Genomic DNA, 24,872 nt, shown 5'->3' with positions numbered 1-24,872 from the left:
ACTTCTGATAGGTACTGCGTACCCTGAGAAAGAAGATACTTACTAAGGGTGGCCCCTGGTAAGTAAGTGGGTTCAGATTTTAAAAACAGAGCCTAGCAGCCATTTCTACACAGAGGACTTGCACACGAATTGTACTTCAGGGAGAAGCCTGCACTAAGTGGCCTGCCTCCTGCACGGAACTGCCTTCCTGTGCTGTCTGCCACCTGAACCAGCCCTTAAAGAAGTTCCTGGAATCCTATTTCACCCAATAGGACTGAGGCTTTCCCTAGCCAATTGGAGCTGCATCTTCACCAACCAATCAGAGCACCTCTATTCCAACCAATCAGAAGAGTGCCCTTTGGACCAATCAAACTGCAAGAATTTGGAGCCCTCATTTGCATGAGCAACCAGCAGTGGGGACTTTTGTCTTTATAAGTCAGTTCCCCTCCAGCTCAAAGAGCTCACTTTTCCTTTCCACCAAAGACTGAAGACTGTGTTTCCCGTGCTAGAGCTGAAACATTGAAAATGAAACACTGAAGATGTCTTGCCAGAGTGGAGTGGAGTAGAACTGTCTACCCAGTGGTTCTCAACCTTCCTAATGCCACGACCCTTTGTTCCTCATGTTATGGTGACTTCCAACCATAAAATTATTTTCGTTGCTATTTTATAACTGTAATTTTGCTACTGTTATGTCTTAGGTGACCCCTGTGAAAGGGTCGTTTGACCCCGAGAGGGGTCGCGACCCACAGGTTGAGAACCACTGGCGGGAGAGGGGCCTGGCTCCAGGGCTTCCAAACAGTCATGCCATTTCAGTCATGCTGCCTCATAAGGAGATGTATCATGACTGAGTTCCTCCTCAGCCATGCTGTCCCCACAGCCGTGCTGTATCACAACTGAGCTGTTTGCACTGAATACAGTTTTCCTTCTTCACTGCAACCCCAAGTTGGGGATTCTTACTGGTGTTGAATTGACACCAATGGCCATGGGTTGACAGTACTAAACAGTGTGGTAAGCATCTCACCTACTGACATTGACCCAGAATTGTTGTTTTAAATAATATTTCTATTAAGCACTTGGGAAAACATTTTTTGTTGTTGTTGTTTAAAAACAAAACAAAACAAAAAGACAACCATAAACAATTTGCCCTGGCCAGTGTGGCTCAGTTGGTTGAAGTGTCATCCCATGTACCAAAAGGTCACGGGTTCGATTTCTAGTCAGGGCACATACCTAGGTTACAGGCTTCCATCCCTGGTTGTGTCACATGTGGGAGGCAACCCACTGATGTCTCTCTCTCACATGAATGTTTCTCTCTCCCTCTCTTTCTCTCTCTCCCCCTTCCTCTCCCTCTAAAAATCGAATCAAAGAACATGTCCTTGGGCAAGGATTACACACATAAATAAATAAATAATTTACTTGGCTCCACTTAACAATTCATTATTATAGCACAGAAATCATTTATATTCAATGTAAAACTACTAGAATAAGCAGCTCAGACTAGACAAAAGCAGATGTGGAAAGGGGCATCAAAGATGAGTCAAAGGGAAAACTCCTTTAAGTTATCTTATTTTCTCAGTATATATTACATTAGTATGTCAATACAACGCAAGGCTCGTTAGAGTGGTTGGTTTTATAAGCACAGTTTGCATTACTGCAAAGGGCTTAGCTTCATCACTCCCCTTTAAATGCACCGGGTTGAGTCTGGGCATCGCGATCAGACATCCTGCTGCCAGCCCCCGCAGCCCACCACTTCATCGCACTGCTGATGAAGTACAAGATGCTTTTATATAGCTGTTGCTAATGGAGTTTATATTCGTGTATAGTTACCAGTACCTTCTAAGTTTCTGGAACTAATAATGCATCAGAAAAAAAAAAAAATCTATGGATTGAACATAGATTTGATCAGCACTAACATAAGATTTTAATATAGGACTCAGCAGATAAAAAGCAGGAAGTAAAGGCAAAGTAAAAATTCAAATTCATATTTTATTAAGCTGGAAAGAAACCAGAAATGCCTTTTATAAGAATGCTCTGTTCTGAAAAGAACTCCCCATGTTAATGTAAACTTTTCTGTTTATAGATGTTATGAGAAGGACAATTACTATATTACTATATTTCATATTCCTGGATTTCTATAGATTGTGTATTTTATGTTTTGAAATTTGCATATCAATTTAGAAATTCTGTTTTCAGAATAAGCGAGTCTATGGTTTTATGCAAGAATCTTATGTCTGATTTTAGACATACACCAGATCTCCTTTCATCCCAAGAATACAGATTTTTTAAAACTTTATAAAGATATTGCCTTTTATTTGAACTCAGTCTTTTATTTACTTTAGTTTTTATTAACTTTTTTACATAAAAATGTTCCTAGTAACTTTTTCACATGTAGGAGTTTTTATTTTTATGAAGTTAATTATAAGATTATTCACTGTTGTTTTTTTTTTTGCAATTTTTATTAATTTATTTTTGTTACAGATGTTTCCAAGAATACAGATTTTGATAACTACAAAAGTGATTTGCCAATAATTTAAGTCCTTGGGTGAAAGAAATTGAATAATAGCAGTCGTAACATCTTCTAAATTCTACATTTTTCCCTCTGACCCCCCGTTTCAGATAGAAAATGCCTTTCTTTGCCTGTCCCCATCTTACCACATGTTTGCTGCTGCTGCTCTGGTTGTGGCTGTTTCTAATGAAATTACAGTCTGAGAGGTGCTAAAGCTGTTATAAAAGAGAACAGCTAGATAGCAAAACAGGTTTGCTCTTTGACATAGATTCTGTGACTAGGTGACACATATCAGGTAAATATCTTCCCCAACTCAAACACGTGAGCACCATTCTCGAACTTCCCAATGGACTTACTGGACACCCCCAGAGCTCTGAGTCTGTCTGGGAGATCCATGGTGAATGCCCAGGTGGCAGGCCGGCAGGTATGACCTCAAGTACCACCGAGCTCAGGAAAGACCCCGGGAAGACCAAAGATGGACCTGCCTCTCAGGACTCCAGGGATGAATAAATAACAAAGCAGCACATGTGAACCAAGGATCGAGGTCTTTAGAAGATGAACTAATTCAATCCAAAGCAGTGTTCTGCCTCTAGTGAGAATGATCTTTATGGCAGTCTCTAAAGCTCAGTGTCACTGGAGGACTGTCACCCTTGGGCGACACAGCCTTACCAAGTGAGTTGTCTCACAAATGCTGAGAACGGAACTGAAAATAAAAACAAAATTCCCTCAGGAATCTGTAAGCTTTCATTCCCTTTTTCTTTCTGTGCTCCTGAAAGTAACATCTCTCTGAGTTAACAATAAAACCTTTTTTTTTTTTCCTTAACACTTTGCAATAATAATTAGTATGTGGGTGAAGAATTTTAGCATCAAATGCAGGAACACTGAAATTCAGAGGTAACATTTTCTTTCACTTAACCTTCCAAGAGCAGCAAAATGTCTCAAAGTTGACTACTGGAAGAGAAATCATTTACAAAGTTATTGTTGGAAAACACAACATAGCTTTTAATCCTTGAAAATAATACAAAAATCACACATCTGAACTGGGGTGTGAAAGCTATCTCGCTGTGGGGGGGAATCTTTGCACAGCTGCATGCCACAGGAACCCCAGCCCCGCCCCCTCCCAGGCAGGCAGAGGGTCCTGGCCACAGTCTGTGTGTGTGCTGGGGGCGGGGAGGGCGCAGAGAGCGGCACCCCCTGGGGCCAGGGTTGCTGAGGCATTGATAGCTTGTCACTGTCCCTTCCAGCCAGGTCACTATGAAAACACTTCTTAAATAACAAACTGTTTCCCGAGTAACCTGTCCTAGTTTCTTCATGAAATCTCACTTCTGCTTCTACATTTTCCACTATGCAAATTATAGAAAATTATAGAAAAAACCCTACAGTATAGAAAAATTACGTAAAGAACCTAAAGCCCTGCCAGATTGAAAAGCACCACTGGACGGCTAACAAACACCAGAGAGGAGCATGTTTCACGTGGGTGCCAGCCCATACGGAACCCCGCGGCAGGCGGATGGGGAAGGGGCGGGATAGGAATCGTGCGAAGTATCCCTAAGCTCTCTAGGTATTTCCATTCCTGGAGGAAAGTGGGGAAAGGCATCCCAGTTCCTAAGGGTTATGGGTTCACAGTTGTAAGCAGAGATGCTCTGCGATCAAACTGGAATTTCAGAAGTCTGAACGGAGGGTGAGGGGAGAAATGAAGGCGGGGGCCTGAAAGTGGGGAAGGGAGCCCTGCTACAGGAGAGACGTGGGAGGCCGGAGAGGGGCTGGGAAAGAAGGGGTGGGACCCAGATACGCAGGGAAGAAGCGCAGGCGGCAGAACAGCACTGGATGATTTATGTGCGGTGGGCACAGAAGGGAGAGCCCAAGGGCAAACTGGATAGATAAGAAAAACGCACCACCGGCTGCAAAGCATCTCACAGTTTACAAAGCGTCTAATATGTTAACTGCTTCGGGTGGTGGAACCGCACCTGAGATGAGCTGAATCAGTGGTTACAACAGGGCAGCCCTGAGAGAGACCTGCGGCAGCCACCGGAGCTGCGAACGCGGGGTTCTGGCCCTGGAAACGGACTTTTCTGCACCAGGATGCCGCTGAGAGGAGGTCTCCATCTCCGAGGGAGGAATTTTAAAGATAACGGAGATTAAAACCTCACAGCGGAGCTCCAGAATCACTGCAATGAATAGGCGAAGAGAGCTGGTGGAAGAGACGGGAGGGTTGAGGGGAAGGAACGGAACAGGGTATTAAACGTTTACAGATGTGCAGCAGAGTTTCTGGGAGGGGTGGGTCGGCAGTATGAGGAGCTCTGGATCTGGCCATTTGGCAACTGTGGAGAATGTAACTGCAGTCCTGACAGTTGTTATCATGCGATGACATACATGTTCCTCAAAATCAGTGCGTTACAGAGAAATGCTCAAGAAAAACCAGAAGGTTTGTGGGGAGAAAGGGGTTGTGGGCACAACATGAAAAGTTTTTGCAGTGACACGTTAAGCAAAGACAGGAACTGAAAAAAAAGTGATAGCACAGAGTTCTGCACATGTTAAACAGTCAAGCAGTACAAAATTACTACAATGAATGTGGCCCCGGCCTTGGAAAAGACCTGACGTTTGCTTGTGGAGACGGGGGTGGGAAGGGTTGCAGCTTGGGCGTGACTGAAGGGGAGGCGGAGGGTGGTCTGAAAGCTGATGAAAAGTTGTAACACAAGATGTGGATGGGCACAGCTCCTAACACACTTGGTGACCCGAAGGAGTTGGTAGGTGTACATTCAGTTCACCAAGGTGCGGTTTTCAGTGTTCACTAGTGTTCCCTGTGGTCAAAACTGTATATAAGCAAACATAAAACTTGCCTGAGGCTAAAACTGTTCACTGACAAGTCAATCACTCAGATACATTTGCATTTTCAAAACAAGTGTTGTAGCAGAACTGACTATAAAAGGGAGGGTATTTCACAATCTTGCTGAAGTTTTTTGTTTTTTAAGTCTATGCAATTACATAGTGAAGCATAAACTCTCAGTTTCCATCATATTCAACCTAAGTATGGTTTTGGCATCATATAAGCTGCCTCAACACTGTGCTCAACTATTTTAACAATCGTTTCTTGCCAAAGAATAAATGCCAAGTGCTACGGAAATCTGGAGTGAATTACGAGTGACCCAGGGTCCACATTCAGGAAGCCAAGAATTCTCTAGCTTTTCTATATGCTCTGACTTCTCACAAAGTTCACTTCAGAAAGAGGGCGGTGCGTACCTACGGGACGTGTGGGGCTCTCCTGTTACATGACTGTCCCTAAACGCTGATGCAATCTGAATCTCATGCACTAAATTTCAGACCGAACCATGTAAAGCAACATCCCATCTCTTCTGTAGGTGTCTACTTGAGTTTTCACATAAAAAGCTTCCTCTACCACAATCAAGGTCTCCCTCTATCATGTCTCACTCTAAATGAGGATACTACTGTATTTACACACTTGGGAAGGGCTGCATTTCACAGAGCAAACTTTACCTTTAGTTCAACTACAATTTCTGAGGTGGAGCACTATGGAAAGATAAGGACATTCTGCTAATTGTGCCCAGAGTAATAGAGCATTCTCCTGTTTTCACCTAAATAACCACTTGGATTCAGTGTGAAAGCCACAAAAATCAACAGTATCACATAGTCAGGCTCTTACCCTCTACCAGCTGCTCTGACCCAGTGCATGTCGGAGGGACTGAAAGTTGCCACTGTGGGAGCCGCGGAGAGGCACTTCCAGTGTTAGCCACTAGAAGTCCTTAGACACACACGGCTGTTAGGATGGAGGAGAGGAGAAAGGAGCAAAGATGAGAGAAAACGCGGCCAAGAGGAAACTGGGGGTGGGAGGAGGGACCATGTGGAGGAATAGAAGAAAAAAACAAAAGACAAAATCACGGAAGCAGAATTTAGAGGCATTAAAACAGTGAACGCACCATGGTGACTTACCCAAAGATAAATTTTTAAATCAGACAAGAAATTTTAACTCTGATAAGGGATTTTTAATTTATGCAGACAACTGAATAAACGATAAGGCCATGACCAAACCCTTATGCACGCACATTTCTAGATTAATTGAAATTTAGCATTATGAGAAGTCTCCATATGTCCCCAAATATACTGAAACAGACCAGGTCTGCAGAAGCTCCGTTTTGTACAAAGTAGCTAGGAAAACAGAAAAAGGCTCTGGAAAAGCCGGGGGTTCCTGTTACCAAAAGATTAGTCCTGAAGTCGATGCACAGGTTTAAAATGTTCACCCTGCTATTAATTGTTGGCAAAGTTTTAAAGCTTCTGAATGGTTTTAGTTTCACGAAGTACAAGAATTTCAAAACGTGGAATAGAATAGAATTGTGGTTGGTCTTGTACTGTTTCTGGTACTGTACAATACAACATTCAGAGAAAACAAACACTGTTGAAAATTGAAAAGCCAAGCAGAACCCAAACTACCCAAAAAGGAACTCCATTGCAATTATAAAACTATCCAGGAAAACTATATACTAATTCCTACCGGCTCCTGTGGTGACACATCCCAGTCTGTCCTGCGTGGAAAGCATGAACGCAGTCAGTTCCCAGGCACGTAAATTATAACAATCCCGTCGTCTCCCCATTTTATGACCAGCCTCACAGGATCAGAAGTCTCCTTGGGGAGGCACATGGGGAGCTACATGTCACTCTACGTGATTACTGTGGGAGGCCACAGGCAGCTTCAGAGCGGGTGGTAAGTTGTGCTCCACGGTTACCGGACGGACGCACACACACAAGCCCGCCCTCTCTGGAGCCTTTGGCCGTGTCGGCCTCTCCACACTGTAAACACTTCTCTGCTTTTCCAAAGTGTAACGATGATGTGCTCACAGGACTTGCTCATACCATCTCAGATGGCACCTTGTGCTCAGGTACCCTCTGTGGTTACAGGAGTAGGAAGGGGTAACTGAGGGACTTAGCGGGTGGGAAAGGAACTTTCCACTGGGCCTTTGGGCTGCCAGGCACAGCCCCGTGGGGGTGTAGTCTCTAGCCAGCCACCCACTTCTGACTCCAGTAAATGCCTGGGAAGAGGGAAGAAGATCTGCTGCCCCAGGTCTTACAAGGTTTAGAGACAGTGAGTGCAGAGGTGACATCTTGCTTGGCTGGAGGGAGTCTCCAAAGAACTGACAAGAAAGGCTGAAAACCTGGCCCGAATCATCCCTGCAGGAAGAAAGGGGAACCCGAATGTGTTAAAGACTATTATTCAGTGAGCAAGCTACTTCCGGAGAGCAGGCTGCGGAGTTCAGGATGCTGCATTTACTCTTCCCAGTCACCAAGGACCATTTAGAGTTCTGACATGCTCGTTTAAAACGATTATTACTAAATTAATTGGATTTCAAAAGATGCAGTTAGAATTAAACATAGTACCACTTTTATTACGGTGTATTTATATCAAGCCTTTTCTCCAAGGGGATCAAGGTGATTTAGAAACTCCTAATTAACAGAAGGTAATTCAATCACAGTATTACTGTAAGGTATCATTAGTTTCTCTCAGGTCTGTGATAACTAAGTATAGATGTTAGTTAGGAGAGAAAAGCAATCTGAGATTTCTCTGTAATGAAAAGCCGCAGTTTCGAGCACAACGAAGTGTCCACGGCACTCCAGGCACGCAGAGCTAGAAGACAAGCAGCAGGGACCAGCCACTAGTGTTTACTGTGAAAACCCAGGCGTCCTCCCCAGCGCTGACCACAGAACTCACATGTTCCTGTCTTCCCTCTCCAGAGCAGAGACACAACCAGCTTCGCAAGGTGGTGTGAAACTTCAGCTTCCGCTTTTCACTGTGTAACTGTAAACCTGCCTTGATGAAATGGAGTAACCAGGGCTCTCCCCACAGCAAGGCTGTTGCTGCAAAGTTACAATGAACACAATGAAGGTCTTAAAGCTGCAGGAGCTGTATGGTTCTAGCCTTTGAGCACTAATGATGACATGATAATGACTGACTACCATTTGTTGAGACTTAACTGTGTTCTGGGCTATGTACATGTACTCTCACACCCCCGGAGGTGGTGATCCTACACCCACCCTATGGATAAAGAAATGGACTTGCCTACGGTCGCAGAGTAAGCATCACAGCAGGGACTTTCTTGTCACCAGGGCTCATATTCTTTGCTAGTGCCAACCCCTGAAAATTCCTCAGCTACTTCCTAGGGCAGCAATTTTTAACTCGTGTGCCACAAAAAATTTTTAAATGTGCAATACTTGACTATTTAGTCGGGTACTGACCTCTTTTCTCTTAGACTGTCAAATATAAATATGACAACAGTCAACACAACAATAGCCATCCAGTGTGAATGCAAACATTTATACCCATTGTTCCCCTGGCCAGGTAGCTCAGCTGGTTAGAACGTCATGCAGATACACCAAAGTTGTGGGTTCGCTCCCAAGCCAGAACATATATAAGAATCAACCAATGAATGTATAAATAAGTGGAACCACAAATCGATGTTTTTCTCTTTTCCTCTTTCTCTCTAAAATCAATCAATAAATAAAAAGTATACCAACTTTTTTGATCAGGTCAGCAAGAAATATAACATTTTAGTAGTTTATGTGTGCCATGAGATGAAGAAGGTTGAACATCGCTGTCCTAGGGTATAGGCAGGTCCCTCCTTCAACCCCTGATTTCTGGTCCCAGTGTCTTTGTACAAGAACCATCTTGTACGCACGTGCTAACATTCCATGCCTCCCTGCCAGGATGGTCCGTGGGAATTCACAACGGAGCTGACTGACATGGGCCTTGGCAACACGCCCTGTTGGGCGCCACTTGCCCTGGCAGTCAGCTCAGGATGGCCCGTGAGATGACGAAGACAAGGACTTCCCGAGATGAGGTTGGAGCCGGTGGGTATTGTGGGGTTCGGGGTTTCTTCCCCCAGGAGCACAGGAGTGTGGTGTGGCTGTTCACCAGGGCCCGGTCAGTGTCAGAGATGAGCGGGTACACAATTGAGGAAAGGTCGCTGTCTGGCATTCAAGGACTTCTCTGCTCGGCCCACCAGGAGCCTGTGCCCACCTACTAGCTCATATGACAACCCATCTATGAGCATGATTTGGAAATCATAAAACACTACACATACGTGAGGGTGTTCCCGTCTCATGGTGACTGCCCTGCACCTGGCTCCTCCATGGCCAGGTGAACAAGGAGCCTCACTTCCTCCTCCTCCTCCCTGTTTCTCAGCCTGCTCTGTTTCCTTACCAGCTCACATCCATTGTCAAGTAGGAATTTCAGACGGGGCAAAGAATTCCCTGGTGAATGGAGGGAGAATCGAGGGCAGAGGTAAATGACCTGGGGAGCTGGGACCCTCATACCTGCCGTCCTCCCACCTGTTCCAGACCCAGCCCCTTCTGCCTCGGCCCCACCCTCCCCCCAAGTAGCTGGTGGTACCCTCCTCTTCCTGGACTGGCAGAGCCACCACTCGGTGCCTTGGGGCAGGAGTGCTGCCATCTAGACTAGACTGGAGAGCTGCCGCTCCACAAGCCACATCCTCGCCAGCCCCCAAATCCAGCCCTTCCAAGCATGGCTATTTGTGATGACACCAAGCAGTCAGCGCACGGAAATGGAGGCACTCTGGGATGGCGATACGTGGTAGAAAGCACTCCTGAAATCTGTCGTGGAGATCAGGGCCACTTCCACTCATTCACTCATGCATGTATTTTCAGTGCCTGCTGTGTGGTGAGAACACCGTGCTGAACAGGCCAACACTGTCCCTGCCACCGGGGGGCTCAGATTTGGAGGAGGGGGAGAGAGGTATCTTACCACAAAGAATCAAACCAATGAATGTGTAATTGCAAGTTGCAGTGAGTGTAAGAAGGACATGAATAGCATGAAGGGTAGCAGGGTGTGGAGATGGCCCGCAGAGGGGCTTCAGAGCAGCCTCCCCAACTCCTGGTGGGAGAGGGCCTCACAGGTTGGTCTCCGCCTCTAGCACCTTTTCTCATCCCGCCCCTTACAAGACAGCTTTAAATAGAATGTGGTTAGCACTGCCTGAATGTTACAATCTGAGAGAAAGCCCCCCACCCCGGCTGTTGGGGAGGGTGAGAGGAAACTAGGGGTGTTTAGAAGATGCAGCACCTCCACCCAATTCCCCTTTCTCCACCCAACCCATCCCCTCTCCAACAAGACCTATTTTAGCGAGATTTATTATTGTTGTTGTTGTTGTTATTAATCCTCAACCGAGGATATTTTTCCATTGATTTTCAGACAGGTGGAAGGGAGGGAGAGGGAGAGAAAGAGAGAGAGAGGTGAGGGGGAGGGGGAGAGAGAGGCATCGATTGAACCTGCAACCCAGGTACGTGCCCTTGACCAGAATCAAACCCGTGACCCTTTGGGCCGAGGGCCGAGGCTCTAACCGCTGAGCCAAACCGGTCAGGGCCTGTGGCTCATTTTCAAAGCCTTCTTACCTAGCAGCACAACCGTGATTATGCAGCGCACTAAACATAAGTGAAGTTAGTTACCAACTTCACTGGATTGTAACACAACCCTACCGACAGCGTGCTTGCCTCGTGCGCACAGGAAGAAGTCGGGGCGAACTGCATCATCACGGCTTTCCTCCTCTGGTTTCGCCTCCAGTGTCTGTAGGTGGCCGGCCATCAAAATGCTAACAATTAGGATTACTGCTTTGGGGGGCTCATTGTGTTCCCCAGGACAGGAGTACTCAGTGGCTGTAGCCCTCTCCTCCTCAGGGGTTAACAAGTAGAATGATGTTCTTATGGATCAAAATTCAAAATGCACTGAGTACATTATTTTAGGGGGAAAAAAATCTTAAAAATAGTAATTTAAGCTGGCAAAAGTGAATCTGGAAACCAGTGCATTGAAGGAAACCCTAAAGACTTGCTCCGGGCCCCCTTTGCGGAGCTGGCCCTCTCTGCCGAGGGAGCAGACGTGCCACTCCAGGCTCGGCGTCTGCTGCAGCTACGGGGCTCTGCCGCCCAGCGGGAAAGCCGGCACGGAGCATGTGCAATGGCTGTGGCTGTGCTCTGACAGAACTTCGCTCATGGGCGCTGAGATTTGAATTTCATGATGTTTTCATGTCATGAAATACTTTTTTTTGTTTGTTTTTTTCCAATTGTTTAACATGCAAAAAAATTCTTAGCTTGTAGACCATAGAAAGGGGATCCCCAGGTTGGCCCTTAGGCACCATTTCCTAACCCCTACTCTAACATCTTATGCCACGCATCGTTTGGTGACACTATAGTCGGTTTGATATACTGTAAGTACATTGTAGAAGAGATCAGGAAAAAGCAAGTGCAGTTAGTATTTTAAAAGAATAAACATATTCTGTGATATATGTAAGCAAAGAAAAAATTGGTTATGGAGAATCCTAACATTGGTTAAAGACTTCCACATACCCACATGAAATACAGGGCTCAGTAGTAGGAAATCAACTAAAAATGACTAAGTACCTTCCCAGTTACATTTAGCTAAATACTCAAATAGCCATTTGTATTCACAAAGATAGGTTTTCTTGTTTTGCTTTTGCTGCCAGGTAACTGATTTAAAAGTTAAAATTAGTTTGTGCTATAAAATGACATAAATGATGGTATAACTCCATTTGATCACTCTCCAGTGTACAAGGGTAACAAGTATAAAGAAAACTAGAGCGATCAACACTGATTTCAAAGTTGAATTATCAATCAAAATTGAACGAAAGACTTCTACAGGTAGGTAAAGGATCTCCTATATAAAATCTCCATGTAAAAATCTGTATCATTTAGCCCTAATGATTTGACTAATACTAAATGTAGTCAGGAAATAAATATTTTAAACTATTTAACATGCTATTTTTAAGTTAACTGGTAATTAAGCTTGTAGAGTTAAACTTAAATCTTAGCACATCTTATTGTCCACCCACTGAGTTTACTGTGAGAGTCATTTTTTATGGCTCAGAATTAAAATGCACTAATTAAGTTAGAAAAGACTTTAAAGCCATTATTAAGTGTTATTTTTATTCCTGATAAATTCATGTGGTAGTAAAATCAGGTTTCTGGTATTAAAGGTGGTTATTTTAGTGGGGTGAGTGGCATTAATTACTTCACAGCAGTCTGGGGGAATATAAGTGAAGAGAATGAGAAATACTAGCTGCTGAAATAGGAAGCCAAGGGACAGTTCCTGCAGTCCCCGCCGAGAGCGAGCAGTGACCATGCAGAGGGAAGCCACCACCCAGCACGTGCTGGTTAGGGAGGCTGGGCAGGCCAAGGGCGAGCCTTCCCACCGAAGCAAAAACAAGGAACAAGGAATCCACAGCCCGTGCTGAAGTTTTTCAGCCTTGTGAACACGAGGCCAAACGTGACGTGTCGGCAAAACTGGCTTCAAAGCTTACACTGTGCCAGACGTTATTTATAGGAATATGTCCAGCTGCGGAGAAAAATCGCTGCCTCATTATTCACTAGGCTGTAGAAAAACACCTTTACAATTTTTTTTCCCAGTGCATGACAAGACCATGACAGACAGGAGAAAAGATCAGAAATGAGTGTAGCCTAAGAAAAGATGCCAGAAGGTGGCTCAAGCCTACCATTACATTTCCTCAAAAACAATTCTGAAATGCATGATTTTTCATATAAACTGGGTTATTTCAATAGCTTTAGTTTATGAAGGTGATTCCATCCAAATGATCCCATTTCTTAGAGTTGTCTTCTAAAAATGTGATTGCACATCCAAAGAATATGTGTCCGCGAAAACAGAAGAGCTAGCTCATCATCGCATTTACAAACCGATCTATATGCCATCACGGACAATTTTATACATGTATCTAATGTAATTTCAATCTTTTCCATTCAACTCCAAATGGACTTGCAACACTGCCGCCTTTGTAAATGGAAAAGCATATGCCTTTCTAAACCGCATGAGGATGGGCGGCTACAAATTGAGTTAATCTGTGATGAATAGGTCCTGCATTTATAAAGTCAGGAATGGTACAGAGAACATCAACATCCTAAACAATGAAATTACATTATCGCTGCAACTTACATGCTTTCCAAACTCTAACCTGAATATGTGCAACAATGGAACACAATAAAATATTAAACAATTCATCCTTTTGATGAATCTTTAACAAAAAATACTTCTGAAAAAACACTTCACATTTGCGATTCTTACTGGCTAACTGGCAGCCAGCACTTTGAAGCCAGCACAGTTAAAATAATCACTTAGGCAAATTATCTCCATTTCACTAGCTGGAGAGCTTCCTGAAGCCCACATGGAGCCAGACACCAGGGCAAATAGCAGGCTCAGATGGTGAAGGCAGCCACCTTTCCATGTGAAATGTAGAATCGCTCTCTGGGCTTCACATCCCCAGCTCCCCATCTGGTCAAAAACTGCCCCTCGTAGGAAAACTAAGTTAAAGGTGAAGGTGCGTTTACTGGTTCCTCCAATGGCGTGTTCCCAGAGGGTACCTGGGGCTTCAAAGTTTTATCCCAGTCTCTGTAAGCTCACAGCGATGGAGATAAATACATCGATTTCTCTTTCAACGCAGCCAGCACATGCTGGCACAGCCAAGACACACAGGGTCGGGGAGAGACTCAGTCCTCCCCCGGGTCCAAGGTGAGAGCAAGCCAGGACTTTCAGAGGAAAAGCAGGCTGAATGCATCAGTGAGCGAAGAAATGCATGTTCTAGGTCAGCTAATCTTCATTTTTGTGAATCTGAAAGGACTGGGAACTCAAGCTGCATAAAGACATACAAATTATCTCACCCTGAAAGCCAATTAGGCGCTTTGTGTCTGTCTGATCATCACCTCTCTGTTTGAAATGGATTTCCGTCAAGGAAGACAATCACGTCCCCAAAACTACATGTAGAGATGATGCTATTCTGCGGACACTTCTGAAATGATTTCAACTGTTAATGTCAAATGATTCTGGATGCTGTCGAATCTTTGTGTGCTAGCATGTTTATAACTCCATAATTGATAATTGGTAAATTACTGTGCTGACTTGTTTATAGCTCCATAACTGACGATTGGGAAAGTCACTGTGTGATCTCTAGCTGAACCTGTTTTGCAAAGACCCCCTGAACCTCTTGGTTGGGAGCCGGCTACATGTCTGACAGAGTCCACAGAGCCTAGAGGTCTTGAGTCAGAGACTCGACCTCCCCCACAATCTCAAGGAATTGGGCTTGTATTGTGTTTGTGCAGCTCAGGGCTAAGTGTGACCCAATGTACCTTGAAATGCCTGGGTGTGCCTGAGTGTGCCTGGGTGTTCCTGGGTGTCCCTGTCATCCACAAGGCAAACTAATTCTATACAGCATTGTTGTAGCCCTGGGCATTATATCAAGAAGATCCTATTTTCTTAAACTTTTGCTGTAAGGCATAAAAGGCATGTAATAAAGCATATCGGGGCTGATTCCAAAAACCCTGTCACAGGGGTGTTCGGAATCAGACGCGGGCCGGCTCATAAACGGCTCTTATTTGGACTTTAATCCTCTAGTGGTCTTTCTTTGACTCTGTCGTGCCACAACATTTGTATTTTTAAAGGGCGGGACAGTAGTGACCATGTTTGATGCCTGTTTCAGGAGCAAATAAAAAATGTTGATTCTGGAAAACATTAATTGCTAGAGGAATACATGCATGTGGTTCAGGCCCTTAAAGCTATTTCCCCTCTTTTTCCTTTGTTGGCGATTATTACATTTAACATAAATTCTTCATCTATCCAAACACACCGAAGGGATGCCCCTGTTCCAAGATGCTCTAGGAGTCTAGGAACATTCCTCACCTAACAACAGTCAAGGTAATAGACAACCGTCTGTCTCTATTTCTCTTGATGATCATGAAATAATCCACTGAGCTGGTCTAGTTCTGAAAGCTGTCACATCCTGCTTCTAACTCTACCTCCTGGCTCCTCTCTGGGACACCCAGGTCTTTCTCTAGTGGGTATTTCAGGAAGCCTGTCTTTAGGGCCATCTACAAGGTAAGTGCAGGGGGAGGGGATGCTGTCACTCAGTGGCTACAGCAGTAACAGGCGTAATGGGGACAGTGTAAAGCTCCCCCCATGTATCTCCATATTTTAGAAATCGTTTTGCCCTGGGGGCTTTCCACCTATTCAAACAGCGAGTTTCAGAGCCTGGAGGAAGAGTAGCTACCTTACAAAAGCAAAGACACTTCTCAGATTTAAAGGTCAAATTAGATTTTCATTCAGGTTCCCACCAAAAACACAGGCTTGAAAGGAAGGATCTGTCAAGGAGAAACTACTTTGTAAATTATTTTAACATATCATAAGTCAACCGCGGAGCCTCGTCTTCTCCAGTGGAGACAACTGCCCTTCCAGCTCCCAGGCTGGCGAGAGCTCACGGGCTCGCAGCTCCGGGACAGGGGAGAAGTGGGAAGGCCACGGGGCAGGCCTGAGTGACACACTCAGGCGAATGGGGAGCGAGGGGGAGGACGGGGAGCTTCCCTAAGGACACAGAGAGAAGACCTGTGCCCATTCCCCTCCAGGCAACCAGAGGGAAAGAAAGTCAGAGAGATTGAGCCTTTTTCCTGAAGAGCTGAGCATTTACAGTCTAAACTGGATAATGTAAGATAATGTAAATTAATGCAATAGCTCATGTTTACCAAACTGAACTAAAACTTAGGAATGTTCACCTTTCTCTGAGAGAGATAGAAAAGCTACATTTTCTTTGCCATCTGAGTTGAGTGTGAATTCTGAACTCAAACTCTGCCCCAGGGACAGAAGGTGATGAGGGTGGTGTTAGGATGGTGCCACAGGGCGGAGAGACAGCCTGCCTGCTCCATTCAAGTGGATTTGTTCAAAGTCCAACGGAGACAGAAAGTCAGTGAGTAAACTAGGAGAAGGAAGCCAAACACTTCCTCACAGCTTTGAAAAGTTGCCAGTACTTATTGTGACTGACCAAAAGAACTGAGTGTATTATTTATAGAGAAAAACCAGAATCTTAAAGGTGTATATGGTCCCATCTTTATATTTTTTTCATTTCCTATAGGGGTCCTTGACAGAAAGAACTTAGCAACAACTCATGCAAACAAATCTTCAGCCACTGCAGAAACAAAAGCAAAATACTTGCAGTCAAAGAAGAGAATATATCGAACATAAGCTCTGAAGGAATTACACGAGAGCAAAACCCCATGTTCAGCGTGGAAGTTGGTGGGAACGGAAGAGTAAGTCCTCTGCTCCCGCACAGAAACAGGCTACAATCCCTCAATAGTCTTATTTTATCAGAGACGCAGCGCTGTTCTTCCACATAAAACACAGGTTTAGGAAGAAGTTCCCTAACTTTCCTGGAGCTTTAGGATTTAGATATAGTTTCTACATATTTTCTTCTAGATTCGGGGAAATAACATATTTGAAAATACTCAAGCTTGCTCTAACCCTTTAAAAAGCAATAGAAAAGCTCTCAACAAAAAAAGCAAAACAGTAGAGATCCCACCAAGCACATGTGCCCAAAACACTGTACCATAAGAGTTCCCCAGCTGGCTTTGGTTCAAATGAAATCTACCCCAAAGCTGAAGGGATCCAACAGTAGGCTCCCATTTCTTATTTACCAACAACAGTGCCTAGTTGTTATGTTCTAGCTTACTTAGAAAACTCCAATCGGACTTAATGTGACAGGTGATACAGTGGCTTAATACAATGAATCATTTCTTGTCTGAAGACACCATCAGACAACATGTTGACCCCCACTGAGATTTTCATCTCTGTCCTCCCAGATATCTTGGAACTGAGTATTAGATTAAATTTGGAAAATGGCTATATGATGAAGCATCTTCCAAGAGGACTGCCAGCCCCTAAAATGCTCCTCTTTCCCCAACTGTTCATAGCTTCGAATTGATTGAGTGTGTGTGTGTGTGTGTGTGTGTGTGTGTGTGTGTGTTCCTCACTGGTTTCTGCAGAGACATGTACAACTAGACAACTGGATCAGAAATGAAGTCTTATAATCATCACGATGTGCTCACGCTGAAGGACTACCTTCCAAAAGTGTCCAAAGCTCCCCGATCTAATTACTGAGAGGCAGCCTGCTCTATCTGATCCGATGATACATGTGATGCTATCATCACATTCTTTAAACATTTCTTTTCCTCTTCCACTGGCTTGCCAGCCATTCTGGAGTGGCTCCACTGCAGGATTTTGACGGCTCCAGAGAAACTGCTTTTGGAAACGCCACTGGCTGGACCTCCCCTGTCATGAAATGAAGCGACAGCCTTTGGAATTCCACTCTTCTCTCTGTAGCAGAGTACATGCTCTCTTCCTACTTTTCTATTTTAGCTCAGTCTTATTCCAATGCATAATATTCTATCTTGCCTTTTATTTTATAGTTACGAAAGTTGGGAAAGTTGACGCCTTCAATTAGAAGAAGCTTTAATGTCAAGTTCTGAGGCAGGAGAGTCGCAGAAGGAGTCGCAGAGATGATGGAGATCAATAATAACCTTATTACAGATCACCTCTGGCTGGGTCCAGATGGACAGGCTGCATTAATTATGAAGTGTGATTTATTTCTCCAGTGTGTGGCGCAGCGGCAAGACAAAACACATGAATCCACACCGGCAACACAAAGCAGAGTGTTCCTGGTGCCACATGCTGGCTACCAACATGTCTGTAAGAAAAAAATCCTCCATTTCGCGTATTTGATTGCAAGAATCTTGTTTCTATTTAAGGAATATTTAGTTATGAGTTCGAAGAGACAGTAACTTCTATATAAAAAAAAATCCACAGAGAGGAAATAACATCCTCTTACACAAAGCATCTTATTATTCCTTTTGACATTAAAAAAACCTGTTCTCGAGGATACATGGATTCCCCAGAGGACAAAGAAACTGCAATGATAAGAATGATTCCTGTCTGATCTCTGAACAGACGGCGGCTGCCCTGGCGTCCACCGCTGCACAGGGGACACCGGACTGCCCACTACAGAGGAGGGTATCGGGTCCTTTACTCTCCCCTTCTCTCCTTTTCACTCTCTACAACTTAGGTTGAATCACATCTTCAATTTAATTACAATGACTAAAGCATATCCCACAGTACATAAAAATTATAGCAAAATCAAGAAAAAAAAACTAGATTTTTCTTTTAAAAAAATTTTACAGTGAGAATACTTAACATGAGCTCTACCCTCTTAACAAATTTTCAGTGTACAACACATTACTGTTGACTATAGGTACACTGTCATTCACCCGTTTCCAGAGTCTATTCACCTCACTTTGTGCCTATTGATTAAGAACTCCCTAACCCCAACCCTACCCCGGCCCCCAGCCCCTGGTAACTACCATTCCCGCCTCTGACTTTATGAATTTGACTGTTTTAGACAGCTTACAGAGTAGAATCGAGCTTATTCTTCTGTGTCCGACTTATTTCACTTACAGAACTGTCCTCAAAGTCCAATGAAAACACTTTTAAAGAGAACTTGCTTTTTATGTCATACTTCACAAAATATTTAAATCTGCAATGTTCTCTCTCTACAGAAGAATAATATGGACTCCTTGGTCTCTGTTAGTATAGATCTAAAACCAACAGACAAAGATAGCTCGAGCTGAGTTATGCTTCCATGAACACTGAAAGGATGGTAAAAACCACTTCAGTTTTGAGATGATGAATCAGACGCTGACACCGATGGGAGAGGGGGTACGGCCGAGACGCCAGTGCAGATCCAGTCTGCGGAGCTCTGTGTGTCACACAGAATATCCGGCAGTCACTGGGACCTTTTTTTTTTTTTTTTGGTTAACACTCACCTGAGGATATTTTTTCCACTGATTTTTAGAGAGAGTAGAGGAGAGGGTGGGGGAGAGAGAGACAGAGAGACACATCAATTGGTTCCCTCCTGCCATGCGCCCTGACCAGGGCCGGGAATTGAACCAGCAACCCAGGTGTGTGCCTTTGACCTTTCGGTCCCTAGGCCGACACTCTAACCACTAAGCCACACTGACTAGGGCTTACTAAGGTCTCTTAAAGTCAGGTTACATAATCGGTCTTTCCTCCCACCAGCTTTTAATTACACGAGGAACAAGCTCAATCTTGATATCTGACTGTAAGCAGTGGGCACATTCAAGTGCATTTACATACATTTTAAGCCAAATTTTCTGTTTTCTGAAGCAATAGTGATATTCAAATATTTATAATCAGATTTCTTTGAGCAGAATTTGGTCTATTAATTACAGTCTTCCTTATTTTAAGCTCACTGAATCTGCCTTTTAATATATACTAAAGTGTGCATAATGGATTATTTTCCACTTTCTTAGGGAGCAAGAATCAGAGACAAGGTACCTATGACCTCAAGAGCTCCACACAAACAATTTTAGATTACTATTATTAAAAATATCTGGGCTTGATTGGTATATTGATCATTCATCTATACAGCACACATGGCTAACTTTCCTGATCTGAATTGCAGGGGGAAAAAATGGACAGAGAGACTACTAGAGGGGATCCTGGTTCTGCCATTAATTTGATGTACCACATGGCTTCCATTTCTTCATCTCCAAATGAAAGGTGGTCTCTGAGATTTTTCACTCCAACCCTCCCAGAGTCCACAGTACCTGATGCTGAGCATGACCTTGCACTGTTCAAAAATGTGCAAGAACTGCCCGGGTCCAAACATGGATTTCCCAAAACACGTGCTTCCCATTTCTAAGTTCACTGCACCCTGTTAAGTCAGCTCGCGACAGCCTCCTTCCTATCTTCACCTGTTAAAATCTGACTCATTCTTAAAGATCTAGCTCAAAAGCCTTGAAGTCTTCCTAATCCCTAAACCTGAAATTGACCATTCTCTCCCCCATGAACAGCCAAATAATGTGCATACATGTTTTTAAATATGTCAGTCAAGTCATCCATCATCTTACTACCTGTGAATACTCTTCATCTCTTCTATTAAATTGGAAACTCCTCAAGGGAGGCAAAGTCTTATTTGTCTGACAACACATGGTCATTCTCACTCTCCATCCCAGTCCAGTCCCTGTTTTTAACAGCTTCCCCCATGTGTCTTTCTATGAAGGTGTCTGTACCCTCTACCCCAGAATGGCTCTGACACCTGCCTTCCTGAATGAACTAGGTCCCAGGCCCAAACCTCCCCACTCCCCGGACCACAAGGTATCACAAAAGGGTAAAACCACAACTGGGGCAGTTTTGAAGATCTGTTTGTTGGTAGTAATCACAGGAGCCATTAGAAAAATTAAGGGGCCACAGGCATGGCAACCATACAACTAATTATCTAAATAGAGATACGTATTTTTAACAGGTAAATGAGAATTATCAATAATTATGCTGGGACAACAGGTGTATCAACAGGGCCCGTCCAGGAAAACCGGGGTGTGTGGCACACGGGCTCCCACGTTCACATCGCACCTTCGGTTCCTTCTCGCGGCCTCTTTCCTCACAGACACTGGCACACTTCTGACACGCTGGTTTATAAGCAGAGGTCAGACACCGACAAGCCATCACAACCTTGACAGCACTGGTACGTAGCTGGGCACCCTTAAGAGACGCCAGGCCCTGTCCTCACTGGCAGCCAAGCCTTGGCAGTGCCAACCTGCAGTGGCACAGGAGTCCCGGCGGATTTCTTAAACCACCCTTACTTCTCATCTGAAGTCTTCAGATTATAAATGGGAAGTCAACAAAATGAAGTAAGATCCTACTTCTAAGGTTAACTTTGTGTTAAGTTCAACAGAACATAAAAAAATAAAGAGCTATATTTAAAGTTACAGGCTGTGCAGACCACAGTACATTTCTCATCAATACTTAACCACTGTCACAGGGTGAGAAACCATTAAGTCGCTAAAAAAAGGACTGTAAACTATCACAGGAGCTATAATATTGCTGTAGCAAAATTACAATTTTTAAAATTCAAATCACAATCATTTGAATTGATTTTAAATATTCTATAGCTTAATCTATCAGATGGGATTATAAACAGAAGAAATCAATAAAGCTAGGGGTACAATGGAGCACCGCTATTTCCAGTAACATCACATAAGAGTAATTTCACAATTTAAAAAACTTAAACAAGCTAATACATTCTGTCTTATCACTTCTACAACAATGCGCATTAACGTTGTATGCAAATAAGAGCTACATAATAAGTGTTATCATCCACCAGCCCAGGAAGAGGAAGAGGAAGAGGCAGGGAACTAAGGAACGCTGAGCAATTCCTGTGCCCAGCACTGTGGTGGGTGCCCCGCGTAGGTGATAACAGGACAGATGGACAAGCACTGGCACCCAGGCCCAAGAACCTAGCCGTGCTCACACTTCTGCTCTGGCTCGGCCCTCAGCTTCTGAGCCAGGTCGTGGGTACCACCCTGCCATCACCTACGCGGGGCACCCCAACTCGCAGGACACTCGTCGAAAGGTTCCCTTGAAGCCATGTCCCTGCGTGACTGCCACAGCTATCAGTGAAACACCTAAGGGGGCTAAGTCATGTTAGATTTGGGTCAGTGAAATAGGTCTGTAAAATGTCTAATGATTTTATTTGTGGCTTAAGCTTAAAAAGCATTTACAAACATAAAACTCAAAGAGTTGGGAACTAGCTGGGTAGCCTGGGTCATGGCATGGAAGAGCTCTCCAAACTTTTCCACCATTTACCCCTTTTCCTTGTTTTTCCACTCCCGCCACCCCCACCCCCAGGAATCTCAGCATAAGCTTCCTGTGCTGATTCACGGCCAGCCGCCTCCGTTATTCCAGGAGACTGGACATTCCCTGAGGACAGGGCCCAGCACGTGGCTGCTCCCAGTGTCTGTCAGGTGTGTACCCCTGGCCCTCCTTCCTTCTGCAGGTTGACTGACACGCTCTCGACTGCCCGCAGTGTGCAGTGTTCAGTCCCGTATGGCTCTTCTATGACCATGAACTCTAAGCTGGAAACAGCAGGGATAAAAAAGCATCTGCTACAACGTGTGGCTATTGTGTAAGAACCTACGAAAAAGCCAGGATACCACTTTGAGAAGGTATGAACTGATCAGCTGTTTAAAACATTCCATTCTTTTGACTTGTACTTCCAAGAAGTGAAGAAAATCAAGAACAAAAGTTCTTCAGAAAGTTTGTTTTTGGATAGCGTACCCCGTGGCCAAGCCAACTTGTGAAACAGGGCGATACCGTGCCCATCACCCTCGGGAACTCCTGTGCCAGCACATGCGGCCAAGAAGCCTTCAGTGAAGACGTCCGATCAGTTTGGTTCAGACCCGTGTTTCCCCACTGCTTCCCACGCAGCCTTTTCTCCCACGCGACGCTCACTGACACCCTAAGAAACCAAGGTCCCCACAACACACTGTGGGAAACGCTGACCTACAATGTTATTTTCTTTCCCGTGAATTGTGCAAATCCCTCTGAATTGCAGCTTTCAGATCAATTTATAAAATACTTAAAAATGTTTTTGGTAGAGTATATGACACCACTCTTGTTTTGGTTTTGACCCTGGCAAGCGAGCTACATTGGAAGACGCCTAGTGCTTTGTGGGCTTAGCTTGCACACTGAGTGTGGAGGCGGCGAGGCCCCTGAACCCCGAGCCTGGACAGTACACGGCGGCAGCCTGGCCATGGGCGGGGAGTGTCCACCGCCGACCTTAACCTTGACAGGCTGGAGAGAAGCTGTCAGCACTCAGGAGTTCTGATGGCTTCAACTACATTATGGGCTTAAAATGGGTGTAGTTTACCCACTAAGCTCTCCCTCAGAGTTATGATAAGTCAAAAGGTACAATAAGAGCAGGATGTGATTAATAAAATGCAAGATTCACCGTACATGCCAATATGCAATGTTCCAGGTCTCCTGAGGATGCCTCATTAATGGTCAGCTGATTACAAATTACAGGTGTCTCAGAGCACCTGCTGTTAGAAAGAAAACCATTGCACAGAACAGTCTGTGATGGACTCATCTGCCCCTTATGGGCACTTAACATGTATTTTTCTAAACATTAAATTTCTCACCTTTACCAGTTTAAAAAATGAAAACAAAACAAAACAAAAAAATGAATGAATCGGTGGCTGGGTGCAGGGGAAGATTAAAAAAACAAAAAAACCCCACAAAACTCTTTACTATCTATGTGGTAAATAGTGTATCCTTTACCAATCTATTCAGATACAGTTCTTGAAAAGCAAACTATTACCCAACTGAGGCAAAAGTCTCCGAATCCTGCTTTCTAAAAACAATACCAAAACACTGAACTTCAAATCCGGTCAGGAGAACACGTTTTCCAACGGGGGTCAAAGCAGCATGAAGTAGGAAAGCACACCCCAGCAAGAGCCTTCATTACCTTCAGACACCCTCTCAGCCAGGCCACGCCAACCACCACTCACCGTGTCGTAAGTTGTTACGATCTTCTTCAGAACCTCGGGAACGATTCCCTGCAACTCCATGGTGGGATACTGCTCGCTGAGGTTCAGGACCACCAGGGGTGTGTTATCAGGCCCCAGAAAGCGGGGGGACACGGCCAACATGCACTGCATGAGGTTGGCCACAGAGGAGAGGCCACATAGCTCCTTGAAGGACGCCACCGCGTTCTGGGAAGTGGAAAGACAGGAGGCACTCTGTAATTGACCAGGGGTTTTAATTTCTCATGGATATTATATTTGATATACATGATTATACTTGAAGTGCCTAGCACAACAGATGCTAGCAATGTCATGACAGAATTGGCTAATGATTATTTTATCCTGCAAAAACTAGTAATTTTACAAAGTAAATACAGTTATAGAGATTTGTAATACCAATTTATCAAAATTGCAGAAAATGCAAACAAGGTAAATTCTTTCCAAGCAAAGCCTTTGTTCAGATTAAAGTTCAGAGCAAGGCTGAGGCTGACACACACTTATGAGCAAACAAAAAGAATGGTGTCTGCGTCAAAAAAGGTACAGATTAAGAAAAAAATTGAAATCAGGCTTAAAATAAGTATCAAGTATGCCAGCCAGCCAAAAAGGAAAGGAACATCTGTGAGGCAGGAACTGAATCTACCTCACCTGTCTATACCTGCTGGTTCCAAACCGAACTCTGAGGATACTGCAGTTCATGGTGAGGTCTGCCCGGTGGGGGACCTTGGTCACCCAAGGCCTTTCTATTTACTGTCTCCACGGACCTCAATGCCCCCCTTTTCTTCCTAATCACTAGAGGTATGCCATTAAAATACCCATTAGAGAAAATTCCACCACCGAACAATGCCACACTGGCGTTCTCTGAGCACTTACCAAACGCAAGGTGACAGTAGGCACATTGGGTACACATTACCTCACTTCTTAACCTGTTAACCGGGGAATTCCCTGGGAATTCCCTTGGAATTCCCTTTTGGCTGTATGCAACGTTTGACGTATTTATACGTCCCGTTCGGTTAACAGGTTAATCCTCCCCACAAGCCATGTTGTGGATGAGGACACTGCCTCGCTATGCCTCTCTCTGTTACTTGTCTAAGGTCACACAGCTGGTCAGTGAAGGAGACAAGATTTCACCTCAAATCTGTTGATGTTGAGGCCT

General features: G+C 44.4%; 1 protein-coding gene across 4 annotated transcripts in view; it reads right to left on the bottom strand.

The window, feature by feature from the left end:
• Nucleotides 1-24,872, bottom strand: part of PLCL2 (phospholipase C like 2) — a 173,389-nt gene that overhangs the window by 46,212 nt on the left and 102,305 nt on the right. For all 4 annotated transcript variants that reach the window (XM_036266269.1, XM_036266270.1, XM_036266273.1 and 1 more), the window contains exon 3: nucleotides 23,705-23,908. In XM_036266269.1, coding sequence (XP_036122162.1) covers nucleotides 23,705-23,908 — 204 coding nt within the window. The remainder of the gene's footprint in view (nucleotides 1-23,704; nucleotides 23,909-24,872) is intronic.

Source organism: Molossus molossus, unplaced genomic scaffold (assembly GCF_014108415.1).
Source record: "Molossus molossus isolate mMolMol1 unplaced genomic scaffold, mMolMol1.p scaffold_m16_p_18, whole genome shotgun sequence".
Taxonomy (NCBI): domain Eukaryota; kingdom Metazoa; phylum Chordata; class Mammalia; order Chiroptera; family Molossidae; genus Molossus; species Molossus molossus.
The sequence above is the reverse complement of the archived record's forward strand: the minus strand, read 5'-3'. Positions and strand labels throughout refer to the sequence as shown.